The sequence below is a fragment of the Acomys russatus genome, chromosome 6, assembly GCF_903995435.1.
Source record: "Acomys russatus chromosome 6, mAcoRus1.1, whole genome shotgun sequence".
NCBI classification, from domain to species: domain Eukaryota; kingdom Metazoa; phylum Chordata; class Mammalia; order Rodentia; family Muridae; genus Acomys; species Acomys russatus.
In genome coordinates this window covers 52,703,965-52,722,270 of record NC_067142.1, presented here as the reverse complement: position 1 = coordinate 52,722,270, position 18,306 = coordinate 52,703,965, and the positions used below count along the sequence as shown (strand labels likewise).

The 18,306-nt window shown below is 42.6% G+C and overlaps 1 protein-coding gene across 1 annotated transcript in view; it reads left to right on the top strand.

Moving 5' to 3' along the window:
• Tdrd5 (tudor domain containing 5) overlaps positions 1-13,769 on the top strand; it is a 65,513-nt gene extending 51,744 nt beyond the window's left edge. The window contains exons 14-17 of the mRNA XM_051147621.1: positions 3,248-3,430; positions 3,726-3,869; positions 8,410-8,614; positions 13,138-13,769. Coding sequence (XP_051003578.1) covers positions 3,248-3,430; positions 3,726-3,869; positions 8,410-8,614; positions 13,138-13,415 — 810 coding nt within the window. The 3' untranslated portion in view covers positions 13,416-13,769. The remainder of the gene's footprint in view (positions 1-3,247; positions 3,431-3,725; positions 3,870-8,409; positions 8,615-13,137) is intronic.
• Positions 13,770-18,306: the final 4,537 nt, after the last annotated feature.

Sequence of the window (18,306 nt, the reverse complement as noted above, 5' to 3'; positions counted from 1 at the left end):
TTAATACATTAGATTTTACACAGAAGTGGGAGCTTAGATAGAGGTCATTCTGCACTGGTTCATGTTCTGGGATTATATGGATCTAAAGGTGATGGACTAGTTTATATGGTGAAGGAAGTTTCAAGGCAGCATAGAAGTCAAGCTTTGGCATAGTTATCACTGGTTGCTTTTAGCTAGATTTTTTTTATAGTGTGAATTGGGTACAAAAGGCATAACAAAAAATTACGAAAAACTTGGAGTAGACCAGAGAACAATCTATCTCCTTCATCCCCTCTCAAATAAGTAGGTTTAGTAAAGATCTTAGTGACATTAAAAAGTAGTTCAGAGAGAGCAAGCAGAGGAAAGGCACTGGCCATGCTCATCACTTTAAAGAGAAAAACACTTGTCACATGTGCTTGTGTTACCTGGGAGCTACTCCCAGGCACCTGAAATGTGGGTCGATGTGCTGCCTCTGATGCACTGACTACCAGGAGATGAATCCCCAGGAGGCTTTTACTGTACCCCCAACAGCTCTGTGGCTTCTGAGAAGAAAGACATCTCACCCACGCTCCAGCTGGGGTGTCTGGTTGCTAAGATAAAATATCTAGAGCCTCAGCTAATAAATAATGTAAAAATGAACCCAAATATGAAGAAATTTCAGGTGAACATGACCTTGGATGTGGACACAGTCAACATCCAGCTCCTCGTCTATCCTGAGGAGTTCTTACTGTGGGTCTGGGAAGCAAGGTAAACAGGAATGTGCTGAATGCCATGTCTCCCTGGTGCCTCCTCCCTGGTGCCATTGCTCAGAGCTAGTCATGGGAAGCAGCAAAGAATGGGATTTCCAAAGCGTCCTCTAATCAACAGGAGCCCACTGTGCTGTTGAAAGAACATGACTTTGGGTTTGAGAAATTGTGAGGTCTATGCCACCAGCTCCCCTTGAACCCTCAGGTACACAGAGTATGGATTTTCTTTGACCTAGTATTGAAAAACATCATCTTTGGGGGTATTGGTGATGGCTCTACTATCTTTACGTTCTTTAAACTTCTGACAAAGAGCTATTTTGTTCATTCTTTGCTCCAGCACACTAGCTTCAAGGTGATGGAGCCCTGGACATCTAGCTCTTGCTGGGATGAGTCAGGCATTTATAGGCATCCAGTTAGCCCTAGATAAGGAAATAACCCCTGAAGCACAAAACCTTAAAGGGAAATAGCTATGTGATCATAATCATGGCTAAGATTTTTTTGTGCTTGCTACACATATGGCACAAAAGCATCGCAGAAATACATGGAGGGCATCCTGAATACTGATCAGAGTAGTTTGGGGTGGAGGGATAGCTCAGTGGGTAAGAGCACTGGTTGCTTTTGCAGAGGACCTGAGTTTGGTTCCCAGCACCCACATAGTAACTCACCAGTTTGTGTCTGTTGCCCTCTTCTGGCCCCTGGATACCAGACATGCATGTGGTACATAACATTGCATGTGGTACATAACATGCATACATGTAGGCAAAACACTGATATGCATAAGCTTTTGAAGTAGTTAAGTACTTTGAATCAGGACAATAGATGCTTTGAGGGCATTAGAAAGGCTTAACTTTGGAGAAAAAAAAGCAAAACAAAACCTTGAGTTGTGGGGTTTCGTATTGTTCAGCCACCTTGGCATTCAGTGGCCCTGGCTGCGGCTCCACTGACAACAAAACTTGACACTAGAGTCTAGCATCATACAGAATGTAAGAGTTACAGGTCTCAAAGGAGAGCAGGCAGGTGGCAGAGTCCCTGTGAGAAGCTCTTAAAGGTGCAGGGCGTTAGCCTGAGTGAGGCCACAGTCATAGTGGAAACCCAGGAAGTTAGAGATGGCAGGAACATGGGGTATCTGCAGAGGAAAGCTATAGGCACCAACCAGAGCCCAAGCGAGCTGTCGCGTGGGCTGCAGCTAGACAGGGAGTGGGTCGTCAGAGCCCTTTGCCACCCCCTGCTCCCTGCGTACAGAAATTACTGTTTGCCATGCTGTGTTTTGCTCGTTTTGGTCCAGCCCGTTCATGGTATTCTCCTGTTCCTCATTTGGAATAGAGGCTTTACCTCTGTGCTATCATTAAGTGCATCGGTTTTTTTGTTTGTTTGTTTGGTTTTTGCTTTTGAGACAGGATCTCACTAAATACCTCTGGCTGGCCTGGAACTCAGATCTGCCCTCCTCTGGCTCCCAGGGTTCACCGCTAAGATTTTCCTTAGGTTTTTTGAGGAGACTTTTGGCTTGTAGTTTTGAGCAACACGAGAACCATTAAGGCTTTGGGACTCTTGAAGGCAGGCTAGGGGTGGTTTTGCACGATGTAGACATGAGACTTAGGAGATGTGGGTGTAAAATGTCCCCCAAAGGCCAAAGGTTTGTTTGCTCGAGTGTCGTATTGTTGTGATGTAGTAGAAATCTCAGGAAACAGGCTTTCTTGCTTTCCCTGCCTCTTTTCTTCGACCATGCGTGAAGAGTCTCTTCTGTTACATGCTCTCACTGCCCTGATAACCTGTCTCCACAGGTCCATTGACCGTGCACTGAGACTCTGAAGCCAGAAGTCAAAATAAACTTTTCTTCCCTTTGAAATGTTTCTTTTAGAAATTGAGTGATAGGAAACTGACTAATGCAAAAATCAAAAGACAAAAGCATTTCATTTCTCCTTTTTTATTCCATGTTGTTTTACTTCCAAAAATACCTCCAGAAGGTGCTCTGGTCTCCAGCAGATGGAAGAAAGTAGTTGCCTGAGTCCCTGGAGTACACCAGGGTACTGGAGATACAATTGCTCCTTACACCGACTTTCATTCCCCTTTACTGTCTGACCTCGGAGAACTTTGTTTTTGATGTTTTACTCTTTACTTTAAAAGCTCCTGAACTTTTATGTTACACACACACACACACACACACACACACACACACACACACCACATCACATCACATGTATGTATGTATGTATGTATGTATGTATCTGGTTGTTTCTCAGTTTTTCCCACTGTACACTCAGAAGTCTGTGATAAGTTATGACATCTGCTTTCCTACACCCAGAAGGTGGCATCTTCTCCTCTCCTAACCTCTTTGTCATGTACATGTCTCAAATGTCTTTGTTCCTGTGGCATTTCAGAGTTGGGAAAATAGTAATAAATTGTGTACTAAACTTGTATCTTGTCTTGGGGTTAGGAAAAAAATAATGCATTTCAATTTTAAAATGTGTTTATGTTGGGTAATAAAAATTAAAAGTACTTCTTTGTCTTGTGATATATTCCAGGATGAGATCCCTTCAGGAATGCCGTGCCTGGAGTCAGTGGCCATAGGCGGTGATGTTTGGGATGAGAACTGGCTGCCTCTGCAGGCTAAAGTGGGGAAGGGAAGGGGTCCTGCCTCCCGTCTGCTTACCTCAAGCCTTGTTGGGAAGAAACAGTATCAGACACATGGAGAAATGACACAAAAGGTTAGATCCTTGATATAACAAACAGCAAATCATAAAAATTGAAATCTAGTAGACTAGACTTCTAGAAAGTTGTACATACTGGAATTCAAAGGAATACATGATTTTTTAAAAAGTAGATAAATACAAAATCTAGCTAGGAGAGTGGTATAAATACCACAGTGCTGTATTTATTGACAGAAAACCAGCCCATCCCTTCTGTTGTTTAAAACTCATTGCTTCCTTACCACCAGCTTATCTTGCTTTGAGATCTTGTGTCACTGTATCTTGATTTACTGTTCCACTTTTTTCTTTATAGGACTGGTGTTTTTCTACATCTAAAGATATATGGGATGATTCATGGCAGACCTTAGGCCTTGGAAATGACATGAAAGGAGGAAGTCAAACACCAGAAGGGCCCATTGCTCAAGAAAAAAATGCTGCCATGACCGGAATTGGCAAGGTAAAAATCTAATTAGCATTATTATAATGAGGTGGATGATTAATTTTCATTCTCAGAAATTGTGCCTCATGTATGCTCTTCTGCGTCATCTGATCGAGACAGCCACCACAGACACACCCGTAGGCCCATCCAACCCAAGCAGCTCTCTCTCCAGTTAAGGCTGTCGTCCTCTTAGAAAATTCTAGGCTGTGCCAGTTGACAGAGCTGACTAGGACAGCTTAGCTCACACTTGTCCTTCTCCTTATTCCTCTTTGGCTTTTACTCCTTAAGGCCTTTGATGTAAATTGAAAGCCTGGTGAGTTTCTTTTCCCTTGGTGAGCCTCGGACTCAATCCTCTGCCAGCTGCAGTTCTCTGCGGGGTTTCATAGACTCTCACTCTATGAATTTGCAATAGGACCAGGCAGAAAACTAGAGAGAGCTGTAAGCTGGATGTTGGGCTGTTCTAGTCACTGTCTCTGAGTGTGTCTGTCAAGGCCTCGGTGTATTGTCAGACTCAGATCTGACCTCTGATTAGCCTGTAAGACTGCAACTTCTGTTTGGACCTCAGCCCCACTCCTGAATAGATAATGCCTTAGTTGAAATGTTGAGGTGACTATGGGACCTGCTTTGTTTTCTGAAAATGCACCTGACTGCCTGTTCCCCAGGAGTTTCCAATATTGTAAAATATAATTTGTCCAATATTTACAATGCAGTGAAATTGAGGGGCCCTGTGACTAGAATTAGAAGCTTCACTAACATTTTTATAGCTTATATCTTCACATCAAGGAATCGGGATTTGTTTAACCAGCTATATCTGATTCTCCTGGGGCTTTTAGTAACCATACTTTGTTTTATATTTAATAATTAAAGCAATGATAGGCACCAATGTTATGTTTAAAAAATAACACAGTAAGGTATAAGGTGATAAGATATAAGAAGGTACCAGGCAGCAGATATTATGTTATATGGAGTTTATTAAATGAGCATGGGGGGGGGAGGAAAAGAGGGGTGCGTTCCTCAGAGAGAGAGGGGGGGAGGACAGTGTAGAGAGAGGGGTAGAGAGTGTGAGCCACGTAGAGGTTTGTCCTTTTATATGGTCCTGGGCAGGGCCACACCCCTCCCGTGGTAGGTAGGCAGTGACATCACAGGTAGGCAGGCTGAAGCAGAATCCTAACACTCTGGGACTTTTCAACTAATGGCAGTTAATTTCCCCAGGGCTCGTCTGTAAGGAGTTGTGAACTTCATGGTTATAAGGAGCCCCATCTCTGGAGTAAAATAGCTGGCTTAGATTTTGGGATTTATTGTCTCCATAACCTCTTTACCAGCGGGATGAAAGATAACATTGTTGACAGTGAGTAAGCACTTACTGTTTTGGATTCAAGAATCCATAATGCCAGCTCGAACACCAGCCCCAGATTGATGGATGTTTATTTGAAACACTGAACAAAAACTGACTGGTCAGGGACATAATCTGGGCTCAAGAGCCAGATTATGACACCAATCTGTTCCTTTTTTCTTTTTTTGGTTTTTTGAAACCCTACACAGGGTCTGTCCTTGGCTGTCCTGGACTCAATTTGTAGACCAGGCTGGCCTCGAACTCACAGCAGTCCACCTGCCTCTGCCTCCCAAGTGCTGGGATTAAAGGCATGTGCCACCACCACCCGGCTAAGGCAAGCTTTTTATAAGAAAAACTGTAACCAGGTGAGAAGCAAGGAAGAGGGCAGCATTACATCATTTTGACCAGTTAAACACAAGAAGAGTAGATTTTGTTTGGAGCACAATGTATCCAGGTGGCTAGACAAAGCATGTGAAGCTGATTGGGTGGGATTTAGGGTAGGGGAGCTCTTGGGACCTTTCCAACTCTCTGGGAGTAAGGAACGTAGCAAGATGTTGTGGCCTTAACTCTAATAGAACACAATTTATCTTTGACCCAAGCAGAACATGCATTTATCATCTGTTGTTTTATTCTAAGCATCAAACATTGAATCTTCCTGGTTTCAGGCACATAGGGCCTGAGAGCTTGAACTTAATTTCACCTTGTAATCCAAATGGCTCCTGTTATGCTAAGAGTGTTAGCTGGGGTTAACAGAGGAGCCACAGTTACACTAGGAACTAAAGTAGGCCTCCCTGGAGGGGCTGTGGAGTTTAATTTAACCAGGTTACAACACACACTAGCTACTGCCACTGTTGTAAGCACTTCATGTACGTCCCTGTCAATTCATTTGACCTTTTTTGTTTGTTTTCAAGACAGGGTTTTTCTATGTATCCTTGACTGTCCTGGACTTTGTAGACCAGGCTAGCCTCAAATTCACAGAGATCCACCTGCCTCTGCCTCCCTGAGTGCTGGGATTAAAGGCATGCACCACCATGCCTGGCTTTTGTTTAATCTTTTTAAAAAAGAAGTACTATTATCACCATTTTAAATGAGGAGGTATAGACATAGATTACGTTGCCAAAGGTTATCCTAAGTATTTGTGTTAGTCGCTGTGACGAGACACCATGACCAAGACAGTTCTACAGTTGCAGAGGGTTAGTGCACACGGGCGCCACACAGGCAGCCCTGGTAGGGAGAAGTCACAGATTCGCCTGATTTGGAGGCAGAGAAAGACGAGCCTCTTCTAACAAGGCCGCACCTTCTAATTCTTCCCCAAGCGCTCCTCAGCTGGAGAGCAAGCAAGCAAATCTGTGACCCTCTGAAGCCTTCCACTTCCAGCCCCCACAGTAGTGAGGTTATTCCCTAAGGCTGTGTTTGACATATGGTGAGCACATATTAGTTTATAAAGTAGAGATAACGGCAGTAGCAGTAGCAATAAATAAACGCGCAGGCTGGGGACCACGTATACTGGGAAAGTCTTAATTTTAAATTTGTTTTTAAAGGACTGACAATTTGAAGATAGGCCTGAATATTGAAGAGAAGCATCTCTGAAGTGTTTCTGAAGTAGGGGCTGAGTAGGATTCTGTAAAGTCAGACCTGTAATTTAGACTTCCTATTGAGGTCACTTACAAAACTCCAAAGAAAGTCATGACTAATGTCTTACATTGGAGGGTAGACACTAAGAATAAATATCAGCGGGCTGCAGAGATGGCTCAGCAGTTAAGAGCACTGACTGCTCTTCCAGAGGACCTGGGTTCATATCCCAGCACCCACAGGGCAGCTCACAACTGTCTGTAACTCCAAGATCTGACACTCTCACACAGACATACATTTAGGCAAAACACCAGTACACATTTAAAAAAAATAAATATCAGCCCACTCTTGTGGACAAAGTGGATGAGAGAAAAATTAGATGCAGAAATTTGCCTCCTGGATCAACATCAACTTAAGGGCTGTCTGCAGCCAGAGGAACAGCACTCTGGGAATTGCATGTGGTGTTTTTCTCTCGAGCAGAAGGAGCAATGCTCTGTTGTTGGGAATTGCATATGGGTGTATTTTTCCCTCTTGAAGTATCATGTCTTGGGGGTATGGTCTCTGTCATGGCAGCATTCAAATGTTGGAAACTAGTATGATGTAATTGACCTAACTACATCCTAATTGGGGATATTACTCTCTCAGATTACATGTACGTGCAGCGTGACCAACTTTTTATTAATCTTACCGCTCTAGTAGACTGCCTTCCAGAGGTCTTATACTCGTGTCTACTGAAAGAAAAATTTCCCTACTAGGAGGAGGAACCGCAGCATGTATGAAGTTGACCCCAGGTTTTAGAACACAGTAAGCTTAGGGTGGAGCCAAAAGCCTGTTGTTCTTTTCTCCTCTAAAATTGTCAGTGTAAGGCCTGTCCAGGGCTCCAGTGTCCTGTGCCGGCCAGGAACCCTGCCTCCCATTCTGGGATGTATGCATGGCAGATTCCGGCAAGGCTCAAACTGTTGACAAGAAAGCATGCGGGAAAGGGGCTCACCTTCCTTTCGTCTGCTGAGTGCTAACTTAGTGCTTGATTTCTTAGCTGGTTTCAGCTACACTTGATGTTTTGGCCTCTTGTTCCTTTTTGAAGCACCGTCTTTCTTGGGAATTTGTGATATTCTTCTTTTTCTTCCTGATATCTAGCACAATTTCCCAGCTGTCTGAGGGGCTCTGCGCTATCCTTTTACTCTGTGCCAAGGTTTTCATGTGTCTTAGGCAGATAATCTAACGAATATGTAATAATGCTATGTCTAACATTTTGAGAAACTGCCAGACTGTTTTCCATAGTGGCTACGTCTTCTTCCATTTCTACCAGCAACTTGAGTGCTTCAGTTTGTCCACATTCAGGGTAACCACGTTGGTGCTATTAACATCACAGAAGATAAAGATCCTGACCTGTCATATGCTGTGTGCACTTCAACATTGGGCACGAGGCAGAAGGAGGGTGTGACTCTGTTGTGGGATAGCGCTCACCCATATTTGTTCTTAGGAATAAAGAGTTCTTAAGATGAATTTTGAAATCTCATTAAAATACAGAAGAACTTGCCTTCTCCAGAGTTTTACTTTTTAGTTGTGATTGAAGTAAGTAAACACGAAGGGTTTGATTCTTGTGCTGGCAGTCGCCTTTCACGCCTTTGCGCTGTTTCTCCTGTCCTGCAGCAACCGGACTTACAGTATCCTTTGGACTCGTCCACACTGCCCAGACTGGAAGAGTTCTACATCTCTCTCATGAAGTCCCAGCAGTCGGTAGAAGGGGGCCTGGCTGAACCGGCCAGCACTCAGCCTCAGCACAGCCGAGCGTCCTCAACAGCGCCAGCTTCAACTCCTGCAGTGGTTGACTCTCCAGAAAACCACTCTGGCTCTGGTGGGTTTGTGTGTCCTTGTGCATGCTCAGTTGACAAGCAGGACCTTTGCCGTTTGGCTGAACCTGTTATCTCTTTGAAAGATGGCTAGTGCTGTCATTCGCTCCACGTTTTCATCTCAGCTTTGAGCTTGGGTCTCCTTACCTTTGCCACTTTCTTGCTTGCAGCTTTTGCAGGGTCTTTACATTTATATAAAGTTTCAAGTACATGGTTCCTTGAGTTTTGGCAAATGTATTCAGTCATGATATTTCCATCATCCTGAAGTTTCCTTGTGCTCCTTTGCAGTCCTTTACATCAGCTTGTTGGCCGCTAGCGTGTCACTGTGCCTTTTCTAGAATTATATAGCATGTAGTTTTCATACCTGGCTTCTTTCCTTTTTCATCATTTTGTAGTGTTTTTTTCAGTTGGCTTTTTATTTAGATGTGATTTTTTTTTTAGGGCTTATGTTCACTATATGCATAGCTTTTTAAACTCTCAAAATGTGTTCCAAAGTGGATGTATTATTCACATGCCCATAAACAAGGTATGGAATTTGTGAGTATCCCACATCCTGGCCCCCAGATGCTATTTTAAGTGGTTTTTTTTTTTTTAAACTTTGGCTATCTAGTGGCACATGAAAGGCTATGATAACTTTCATTTGAATCTTTTGTTTCCCATATTAGCCATCTTTTCTGTGCGTATTTGCCACTATATCCTCTTTAAATTGTTACACAAGTAAAAATCCTACAATAGTACGTTTTCATCCCAGCATAGTATATGCTTTACTTTTACGCTATATGCCCATAATCTATTCCTTTATAGTCAGTTTTTAAAGAAATTTAAAAATTAGAAAGCCTTTTGTGTGTGTTTGCTTACATATTTATTGTTTCCAGTGCCCTTTATTTCAAAGTTTAAGTGAGGGCTCCCAGACTAGAAAATAGGGCTAGAGAGTGGTTGGGTGGTAGTTTGTACAGCATTCATTAGGCCCTTGAGTTTGGTCCCTGGCATCCCCCAAATATATGTATTTCATTTTTGTGGGCATATGACCTATGCAAGACCTGTACAGAAACAGTTGTGAACAAAGGTTAAATGAAACCGTGAAGCACAGAGCTGAAAGCATTTAAATACTGAAGTTAGTTTCCTTTCGGTCGCACATGTACTAGGCCTCTGGGTGCCCTGAGCTCACTGATGGCTCTTCACTCAGCCTCGCCCTCTGGGCGCATCTGCCCTGTGTCCCAGTGTGACTTTGATCTCGGGTAATCTGTTCTTTATCTCCACATTTCTGTTTGTAGTCTTTGTTTTTCAGTTGTTTCCCATCATGATTACAGTTTTCTTTCTTCTTAACTATCTAGAGTCCCAGCACCCGCTTGGATGTGTTTTCTCTTGAGATTCTTTCTGAAACTTACCATCTGTGTGCTCTCTTGGTCTGTTTGTTATTTTCTCCTGATTCTAAGTCAGACTCTACATCCTTGGATCCCGGACATTGAACTGTATGTTGCCTGGAGTCCTTCCTTCCGTCTTTCTGAGGCGTGGGAGGTGGTAATTCTCAACATTGGCTTCACACACCTCTAGATTGTTCCCTCAGGAGCCACTGTCCTTCAGCACAGTTGCCAGCAGACTCCTGCTCTGTGCTGCGGCTGTCTGTGTAGCCACATGCCCCTCCTTTCATGTATTTGTGTCTTTTTCTCTCTAGTGGGCATGGCTTACAATTTTATGGTCAGAGTATTACTTTTTAGAACACACTGTCAAATCCTCTCTGGCAAAACTTATCACATGAACCAGAGATAACATATCATGTATGTTGTGCTTAACATACAAAGATAAAAGGGATTGTATGATTAGAGGGAAAAAAGTTACTGAAATTGATGTTTTGAAGATAGCAGTGCTCTTCTATCAAGCGTGTGCAGTGGTCAGACTGTTGGAAGCAGACCAGCTACACTGCTGAGCAGAGTCACGTTCACCTGAATTTTGTAAAGCAGGGTTCGTTGGTTCGTTTTTTTTTTTTTTTTTTTTTTTTAAGACAGAGTCAGCCTTGCTCTCTGGCCCATACTGGACTGAACCATGCTATATAGTTGAGACTTGTCTGGAAATTACTAACCTCATTACTCTTCCTAAGTGCTGAGATTACAGGTGTGTGCCTAGGGTGCTCCATGAAAGCAAGGCTTTGTGGAAGAAATCCAAGTTGTTTACTCTGCTCCAGAACATGGCTGTGCTTCCCTTACAGCAAGATGGCACCTTGCGTAGCACTGGCCTACGAATCAGCTTCTTAAATCTGTGAGGGTGTAAAAGTGTATGGTAGTAAAAGGCTTTAAACACACAACCATCAAAACGCAACTCAAACCTTTGTTAGATTTATTTATGTACTTCATGTATATGGGTGTTTTGTCTGCACACCAGAAGAGGGCATTAATCCCATTGGATGAGCTGCCCTGCGTGTGCTAGTAATTTAACTCAGGACCCCTGGAAGAGCAGCCATAGTGCTCTTAACCACTGAGCCATTTCTCCAGCCCCTCAATTCGAACTGTTAATGAATGCAGGGTGCTTGTGGTACACGAGCACACACTGCCTCACAGTGCTTTGCTTCAGCCTTTGTCCTGTACACTTAAGACGAGCATCTTGCGCTGTGCATGCCAACACACCATGCAACAAGTGCTCTCTGGAACACCCTGGCTCAGACTTGAGATGAAGTTGTTATGAATTTCAGTGTTTTTATTGTGCAAAGTTTTATGCTCTTATAGAAACATAATGGTTTACCAAAAAGGTAGGGGCTCAGTTAGTAGAATTCTCACCTAGTGTGCACAAAACCCTGGCTTCAACCTCAAGCACTTCTTTTTTTTAATATTATTTTTTCTTTTTTTACATATACGTTTGTATTATTACACATATATACAATAAACTACGTACAGCAAGAAGAACCATGAAACAATCAGGAATTACATGAATATTACATTCATAGTGTTTTGGCTATTTGTATTTAGCAAATGTGGAGAAAACATATTTCCTATCTTGATGAGTCTAAAATTCTGAATGTAAATCAATATCTATCGTATCTTGTCATTATCAACTTAAAACATCTATTTAGACCTAAAAAATCTTAATCCCTAAGCAACTAAGCTTAATTATAAAACTAATCTGGTTTTCAATCCCATAAGAGATTTGAGAAGGAATAAAAATTAATTACCTGAGTAAACAGGAAGTGTGCAGGTTAGCAGCTTCCAAAATGAAAAAATTAACAAAGACAGTTTGCTGCCTGAACAGTCACGCAAAACTCTGTAACATTGGAGCATTGTCTTCAGCCTTCTGTCCCAGTATATCTGACTGACATATTTGTGAAGCAGGAACTAACTTCAGCACTTGGAGATGGGGCAGGAGCATCAAGGGTTCTACAGAGTGAGTTCCAGAGGGTGGAATGTACCATGTGATAACCCTGTATTCAAACAAACAGAAAACAATACAACATAATAGTTTAATAGTTCAATTATAGAAAACAAAGACTTTACTTACTATTTGTCAATTGTCCTTCCTTAACATCTAAGTTTCAAAGGATTGCAATGCCTTCAAATGTTTGAATTATTGTGAGTTTCATTTTTTTTTTTAATTGAATGAATTTTGCCTTTAGGATTAGGGTAGAATTTCCAACAACTTTTGAAATGGTTCTAAAACATTTATGTCATTTTGTAATACATTTTGGCAAAAGTGTTCTCAGCATGGACAATAAAATTAAAATACTGATAACTGGAAACATTGAAGATGTCTGTCTTCATAGCATCAGATACTCAGCCAAGATTCAATCCTTTGTGAAAAAATAATGGCGTCCATCATACTAGTATGCGAATTTGATTGTCTTTAATAATTGTAAAATTACATGTGTGCCAAAGATGTTTTAAGAATAAATATGATTTATCAGTAAACATTTGGTTTATATACCTATTTTATATACTAGGCTCCTATAAAACTTTCTCAGGCAAAAAAGGGGTCTCCAGGGGGAGGAATTAGCGCTGGTCTAACACACCCATTTCAGACTGTCTCCTGTCGCATCCTTGGTCACTAGAAACTCTGGAGAGTTAGAGCTCCAGCATTTCATCCTGTTGACGCGGTTATCTTTGCATACATAAATCAGCACAGAAGGTACTTGAGAGCAGGCAGGCTTTTACAGCGGTGTCCTGGCTGCATTGGCATGGAGTTAGAGCCACTTGGCAGTAAAGGTGCCCTAGAGCCTCCTTTGCTCTGAGCTCATGCGCTCTTCTCTGGGATTTGAACTTCATCCAGTTTATCTTCTGACACTCCCTAAACTATCTTCCTTTCCTGACTCAGGTGTTTCCCCCTCTCTTGGTCCTCAGCCTGACAGTATTTATTTTATGCTAGTCAGGATTCAGGTTCATTTCTTCCCTATCCTTGGTTGTTTTCTGAGTAGAGCCCGCTGACTGGTGATTGTCCTGAGTCAAAAAAAGGCTGTAACACATGTTGGTAAGGAACTAGCCTGGGAGAACAGGCCGTGGGCTGGAGAATGACTTGAAAAGACTCTTTTGTTTTTTCTCTTTTGTAGTGGAAAGTGCTCCAGGGAGCCTAAAGAATGAAGATTCTAGTAGGCCTGCTGACACGGTGCTCAAGGACAAGCGCCGAGGAGCCCTAGACCAGCTCTCTTTCATGTTGTCCCCCCAGCAGCAGGTGTCCCAGAAGCTCTACATTCCCCGAAGCACAGCCACGGCTGTCTTGGGAGCTGCTGCGCGGCTAGCCACCTCCAGGAGCCTCCTGCACTGGTACCCCAGTGTGAAAGGGTGGAAGCTTGAGGGACAGAAGGCAGAGAAAAATGAAGTAAAGTAGCTTTGGGTAGTGATAGATTGGTCTTTCTCTATGACCATATGCTAGCTTTATTTTGCTAGCCACTTTGATTTGTAAGTATTGATATTTTGTGTTCATTTTTATTTTTGTTCATGATTTTGCTTCATTTTGAATGGTTTGGTTCACCTTTGTTTTAATGAAGTAGTTTAAAGGTATTTATGTATATGTTTCTGTGAGTTCCTCTTGTACATATGACTGATAAATGAAAGTTGAAAAACCAATGTTTTGTGATCGATATTTAGCAAGACAAAAAGATGTTCACATCCCTGCCACACAATGGCCTCTCCAGGCCTCTAGGCAGGGACTCTACTGCTGCAGGACTGGCTGCAGCGTCTGACTCAGCTGCCAGATCCGGCCAGGTTCCTCTGCTTGCCAGCCCCTCTTGTGAAGTACGGTTGCATACACTTTCCATTGTGTTTAAACCCAGGAACCTAGGGCCTTCTCATTTCACAGGTTCTAACGTTATGGAACAAGAACCTTGGCTGAGGAAATGTGGCGCCTGGGAAGGCGGGATTTTCTAGAGCCATAGAGCTTAAGTGACACCTGTGCCCTGTAGCTTCCAGCTCAGTGCCTTTCCAGAGCAAAAACTTGCAGGTCCCTTTTATGTGCTTTAAATTATTTGTGCCAGAAGACACAGTTACACTTACAGTAAATGAGTCCAAAAGAGTGATTTTTGACAGCCAAAGAAACCTTTTGAAATTGATAGGCAGTGGGAGGCAGCTCACAAAGATGTTACGCATAGATAACTTACGTGACAATGAGCCAGTTGCACAGCCAGCGTATCTGAAAAGGGGGTCATAAGAAATGGGAAACTGGGCTGGAGAGATGACTCAGAGGTTAAGAGTATTGGCCGCTCTTCCAAAGGTCCTGAGTTCAATTCCCAGCAACCACATGGTGGCTCACAGCCATCTATAATGGGATTTGGTGCCCCCTTCTGGCAAGAAAGTATACATGCAGGCAAAACATTGTTAATATAATAAATAAATAAATCTTAAAAAGAAAAAAGAAAAGAAAGAAAGAAATGGGAAACTAACACCCCCCAGAGAATTCTTTCTAGAGCTGTCTCTTAGCTTTTGTGTTTTCTAACATTTTATCTCTTTTTAGACTTAAGCTCCAATATAGAGTCATGAGTGGCATTGACTATATTATTCATAATTAGGTATCAACCCCAACTCACTGAAAATAATTCATTTCCACCTCTTACTTGGATCCTGACAACTTTTATTTATCAATCGAAATGCATAGCAGTGTCAATAAGTCTATCCAATACTGTGACTTCAGCATCGTTCCTAACAGGTGTCATTTGTCTCAGTGACTCACCAATCAGCCTGACAAGGCTCTGATACTGTTGGCTTACCTGAAGTTCTTCAAGCACTGACTGCTGTTTTAACCATGTACACAGAAAACACGAAGTGTTCAGTTAAGGAGCTCTGTGATATTTAGTAACAGAAGTAGTGTGTCCCTTTTTCCATGTGAAACTGAATTCTTGGTCTTACATCCTATTTGCCTTCGATCCTTTCCCAGTCTAGTGTGGTGGTGCCTGCCTATAATCCCAGCCCTTAGGAGGCCAAAGCAGGAAGTTCATTGAGAGTTCAAAACCAGCCTGGGCTACATAGTGAGCTCAAGGCAAGCCTGGACTACATAGTGAGACCTTGTCTTCCGACAACAACAAAATCTATTGGATATCATCTTGCTTTCTGTTAAAATAAATACTTTTAATCTATGGAAAATGGATATAAGTAAAACTGATTTCTTGGTTATATAATAGACAGTGGGATCAAAGAAGAAAGATTAGCTTAATCTTTGGAGCATGTAATATCATTTTCTTTAAATATTTATGGGGATCAGGCTTGCTTTGTCAAAAATGTCTAGATGCTTATGTTTTTATGTTGAGGGATGAACTATTGACTTGAATGTGTGACCCAGATACTTAGTGGAGTAAAATAAAGAGTTTATATAGTTAGAAAGTAGATTTGGCCTTGTTGGCTAAACTGTTCGTCCTCGTTTTTGGCAAGACCTTTGCAAGCCTTTGTTTGTTTGTTTGTTTGTTTAAGCCTTTGTTGTATTATCATCTTATTCCATGAACCTGGGAATTCATTTGCTGTTGGGACACTTAAGCTCCTGGCAGCTAGCTGCTCTTCAAAGACTAGTCTTTTATTTATGGCAATGTGTCAAGCCCCTGTGAAGCAGCAGCCAGCCTCAAGATTCGCCTTTGATGCTATCCCACAAGCAAGCAAGCTAGTCTTTGAGTTGCCATTCAGTATTCTTCCTTTGCTCCACACTCAGGTCCTGCAGTGCAGCTCTGCCTGGAATAGATTGTTTCCAGGTGGTTTGCAAATTCTAAAACTTTTCCTTCGTCTGTCATCCTAGTGAGCCATAAGTAGGAGCCAAAAACTGGTTTCTACTCATTTCTTGCTAGAACAGATTATTCCATAACAAGGTCTTGTCTTTTCTTCCTACAGTGTGGTCTCTGATGGAAGCTCTGGTATATGACACTGTGTGTATGAAATCAGCCGGCTAAGCTTGCGCATGCCATTTCAGACACTAACAGGCAAAGAGTAGCCAGTGGAGTATTAACTGCTCCCTACGATACCTTCTTCCTCGTGGCTGCCTGACAGATACAAATGGGCCAGAGTCAGGGGTAGAAAACTGGGCACAGGGTGTAGCTGAGTGTGGAACACTTGCCTGGTGTGACAGGGCCCTGTTCCCTGTCCCAGTTACTGCAGATGAGTACAGAGATTCGTGGTATTGTTGTTAGAGAGCAGGAAGGTTGAGAGTATGAAATCCTCTTCCAGGCCACTGTGGTCCAAGGATAGGCTGAACTGGGAAGCCTGTGCCCAGCTGCAAAAGCCAAACCAAAAAACAAACAAACAAACAAACAAACAGACAGACAAACAAAAAACACTGTTTTCAAACAAAGAAAAACAAAACCTCAAATAGACATGCTGGAAATAGAGTGCAAGTTTTACTGATAAGGCTAGATCAAGCAATCGAAGACAAGATTGAAATACTACATTCAGATAGCAGTAAGGGGGGAAAAGCATAATCAAAGATTTGAAAAACTCTATGAAATGACAGCTGATGAAAGGACAAACAGAATGTGGTATATGTTCTGACTGGATCATATGGGTGGCATGTTGGAGTGTGTTTGAGAGCTAAGAGCATTTTATATTGCATACTTTAGACAACAGGCTATCTAGTTCTGATCTGTACTTTGCAGAAACCTTTTCAGCAACTGATGTGGGTCTTCCTTCCAAATGCTTGAGGCTCAGAAGTGTCTCCAGCAAACCTGCTCATCACTGCCTAGCTGTTACTGTTACTTAGAACTGGACACTGGTCACCTCTCTGGTGCCTGAGAGGTGAGCTGATGCAGCTTCCTGACCATTTAGTAACTTCCCCCCCTCTTCAGACTGGGCTTGTGCCCTGCTGGGGGAGTTCTAGCCCCTCCTCTTTGGGGTTCTGCACTCACTCTGCTACTCTTTCCTCATCACTAATAAGGCTCTAGATTCTAGGCAACCTTGTTGCCAGCACTGGGTCAGAGGCTTTCTGTGTCCCTGTGAGGCTTGGATCCAAGTCCACCACCCTGACTTGCCTATTGCTTAGGATTCTAGGTTCACCTCAGCAGCTATATGAGGCATTCCATCTCACCTCAGGGTAGCGGATCAACAGAATCACACCTACTCCTATGACATTCTGGGGGATCTTGTACTTCTATTCCAAAGTGGCCAGGCCCCTCTCCAGTTCATCTGTTAATATATCCAGACCACTGTCCACATGACATCCAGACTCAGATGAATAGCATACTCTTGAGACACAGATACTAGCCCCTGGCTCAAGGTCACCACTGACTACCTTACATGGGATGAAGCCCTCAAAGAAAATAATTACAATAGTTATCAATCAAGCTTGTGAGATCCAGCAAAGCTATCTTTTAAAATTGACAGAGTGGGGCTGGAAATACGGATCAGTGTTTACATGCACTTTCTGCTCTTGCCCCAAGTGGAAGCACCCAACTGCCTATAAATCCAGTTCCAGGGATCGAGGACTCTCTTACTGCCTCCCCAAGCATCCTGAGCAAAAGTGTTGCATGTATACAAACACACAGTCTTTTTTAAAAGAGAGACATTTTTAATGTGTGTTTCTGTACATGGGTATGAGCATATGAGTTGAGGTCCCCAAGGAGGCAGATCTCCTGGATCTGGAATTGTAGGTAGTTTTGGGTCACCCGATGTAGATACTCGAGGATGAACTTGGGTCCTCTGGAAGGGCTGTATGAGCTTGTGACCACTGAGACATCTCTTCAGACAATAAATATATATTTAATTGATAGAGAAATAAGTACACTTGCAAACAAGGGAAAAAGGAGGCAATTCATGACCACATCTGTGCTGTAGAAGATGCTTAAAGGGTTACTGTACATAGAAGAGTGACAAGCACAACCACCGGAGAACAGCAAACAACAGTGTTCATGAGGGGACCAGGTGAACAAAGGAGAGTTGGGAAGCAGTCCATCATGCCTAGTGCAGTGAAGCAGAAAACCCTCGATACTAATGGGGGAGAAAGAAAAGAGCAGACAATAATCCCACAAAAAATAACAAACATCCCAACAACAACCTTAAACGTAAATGGACTCAACTTAGCAATAAAAATACGATGACTGGAGCTGGCTTAATTACAAAACAGTATTCAGTTGCCTTTGTTGCAAGAAACACTTGCTGGCAAGGACACTCACAGTCTGAGAATGTGCTAGGAGGCAACCTATCAAGTGGAAGGTCAAAACAAGCTGGCCGAGCTACTCTAAAGCCTGATAGGGCAAAATTAGAAACGATAAAAAGCGCCACTATATGTTAATAAAGGTAACGATTCATCAAAA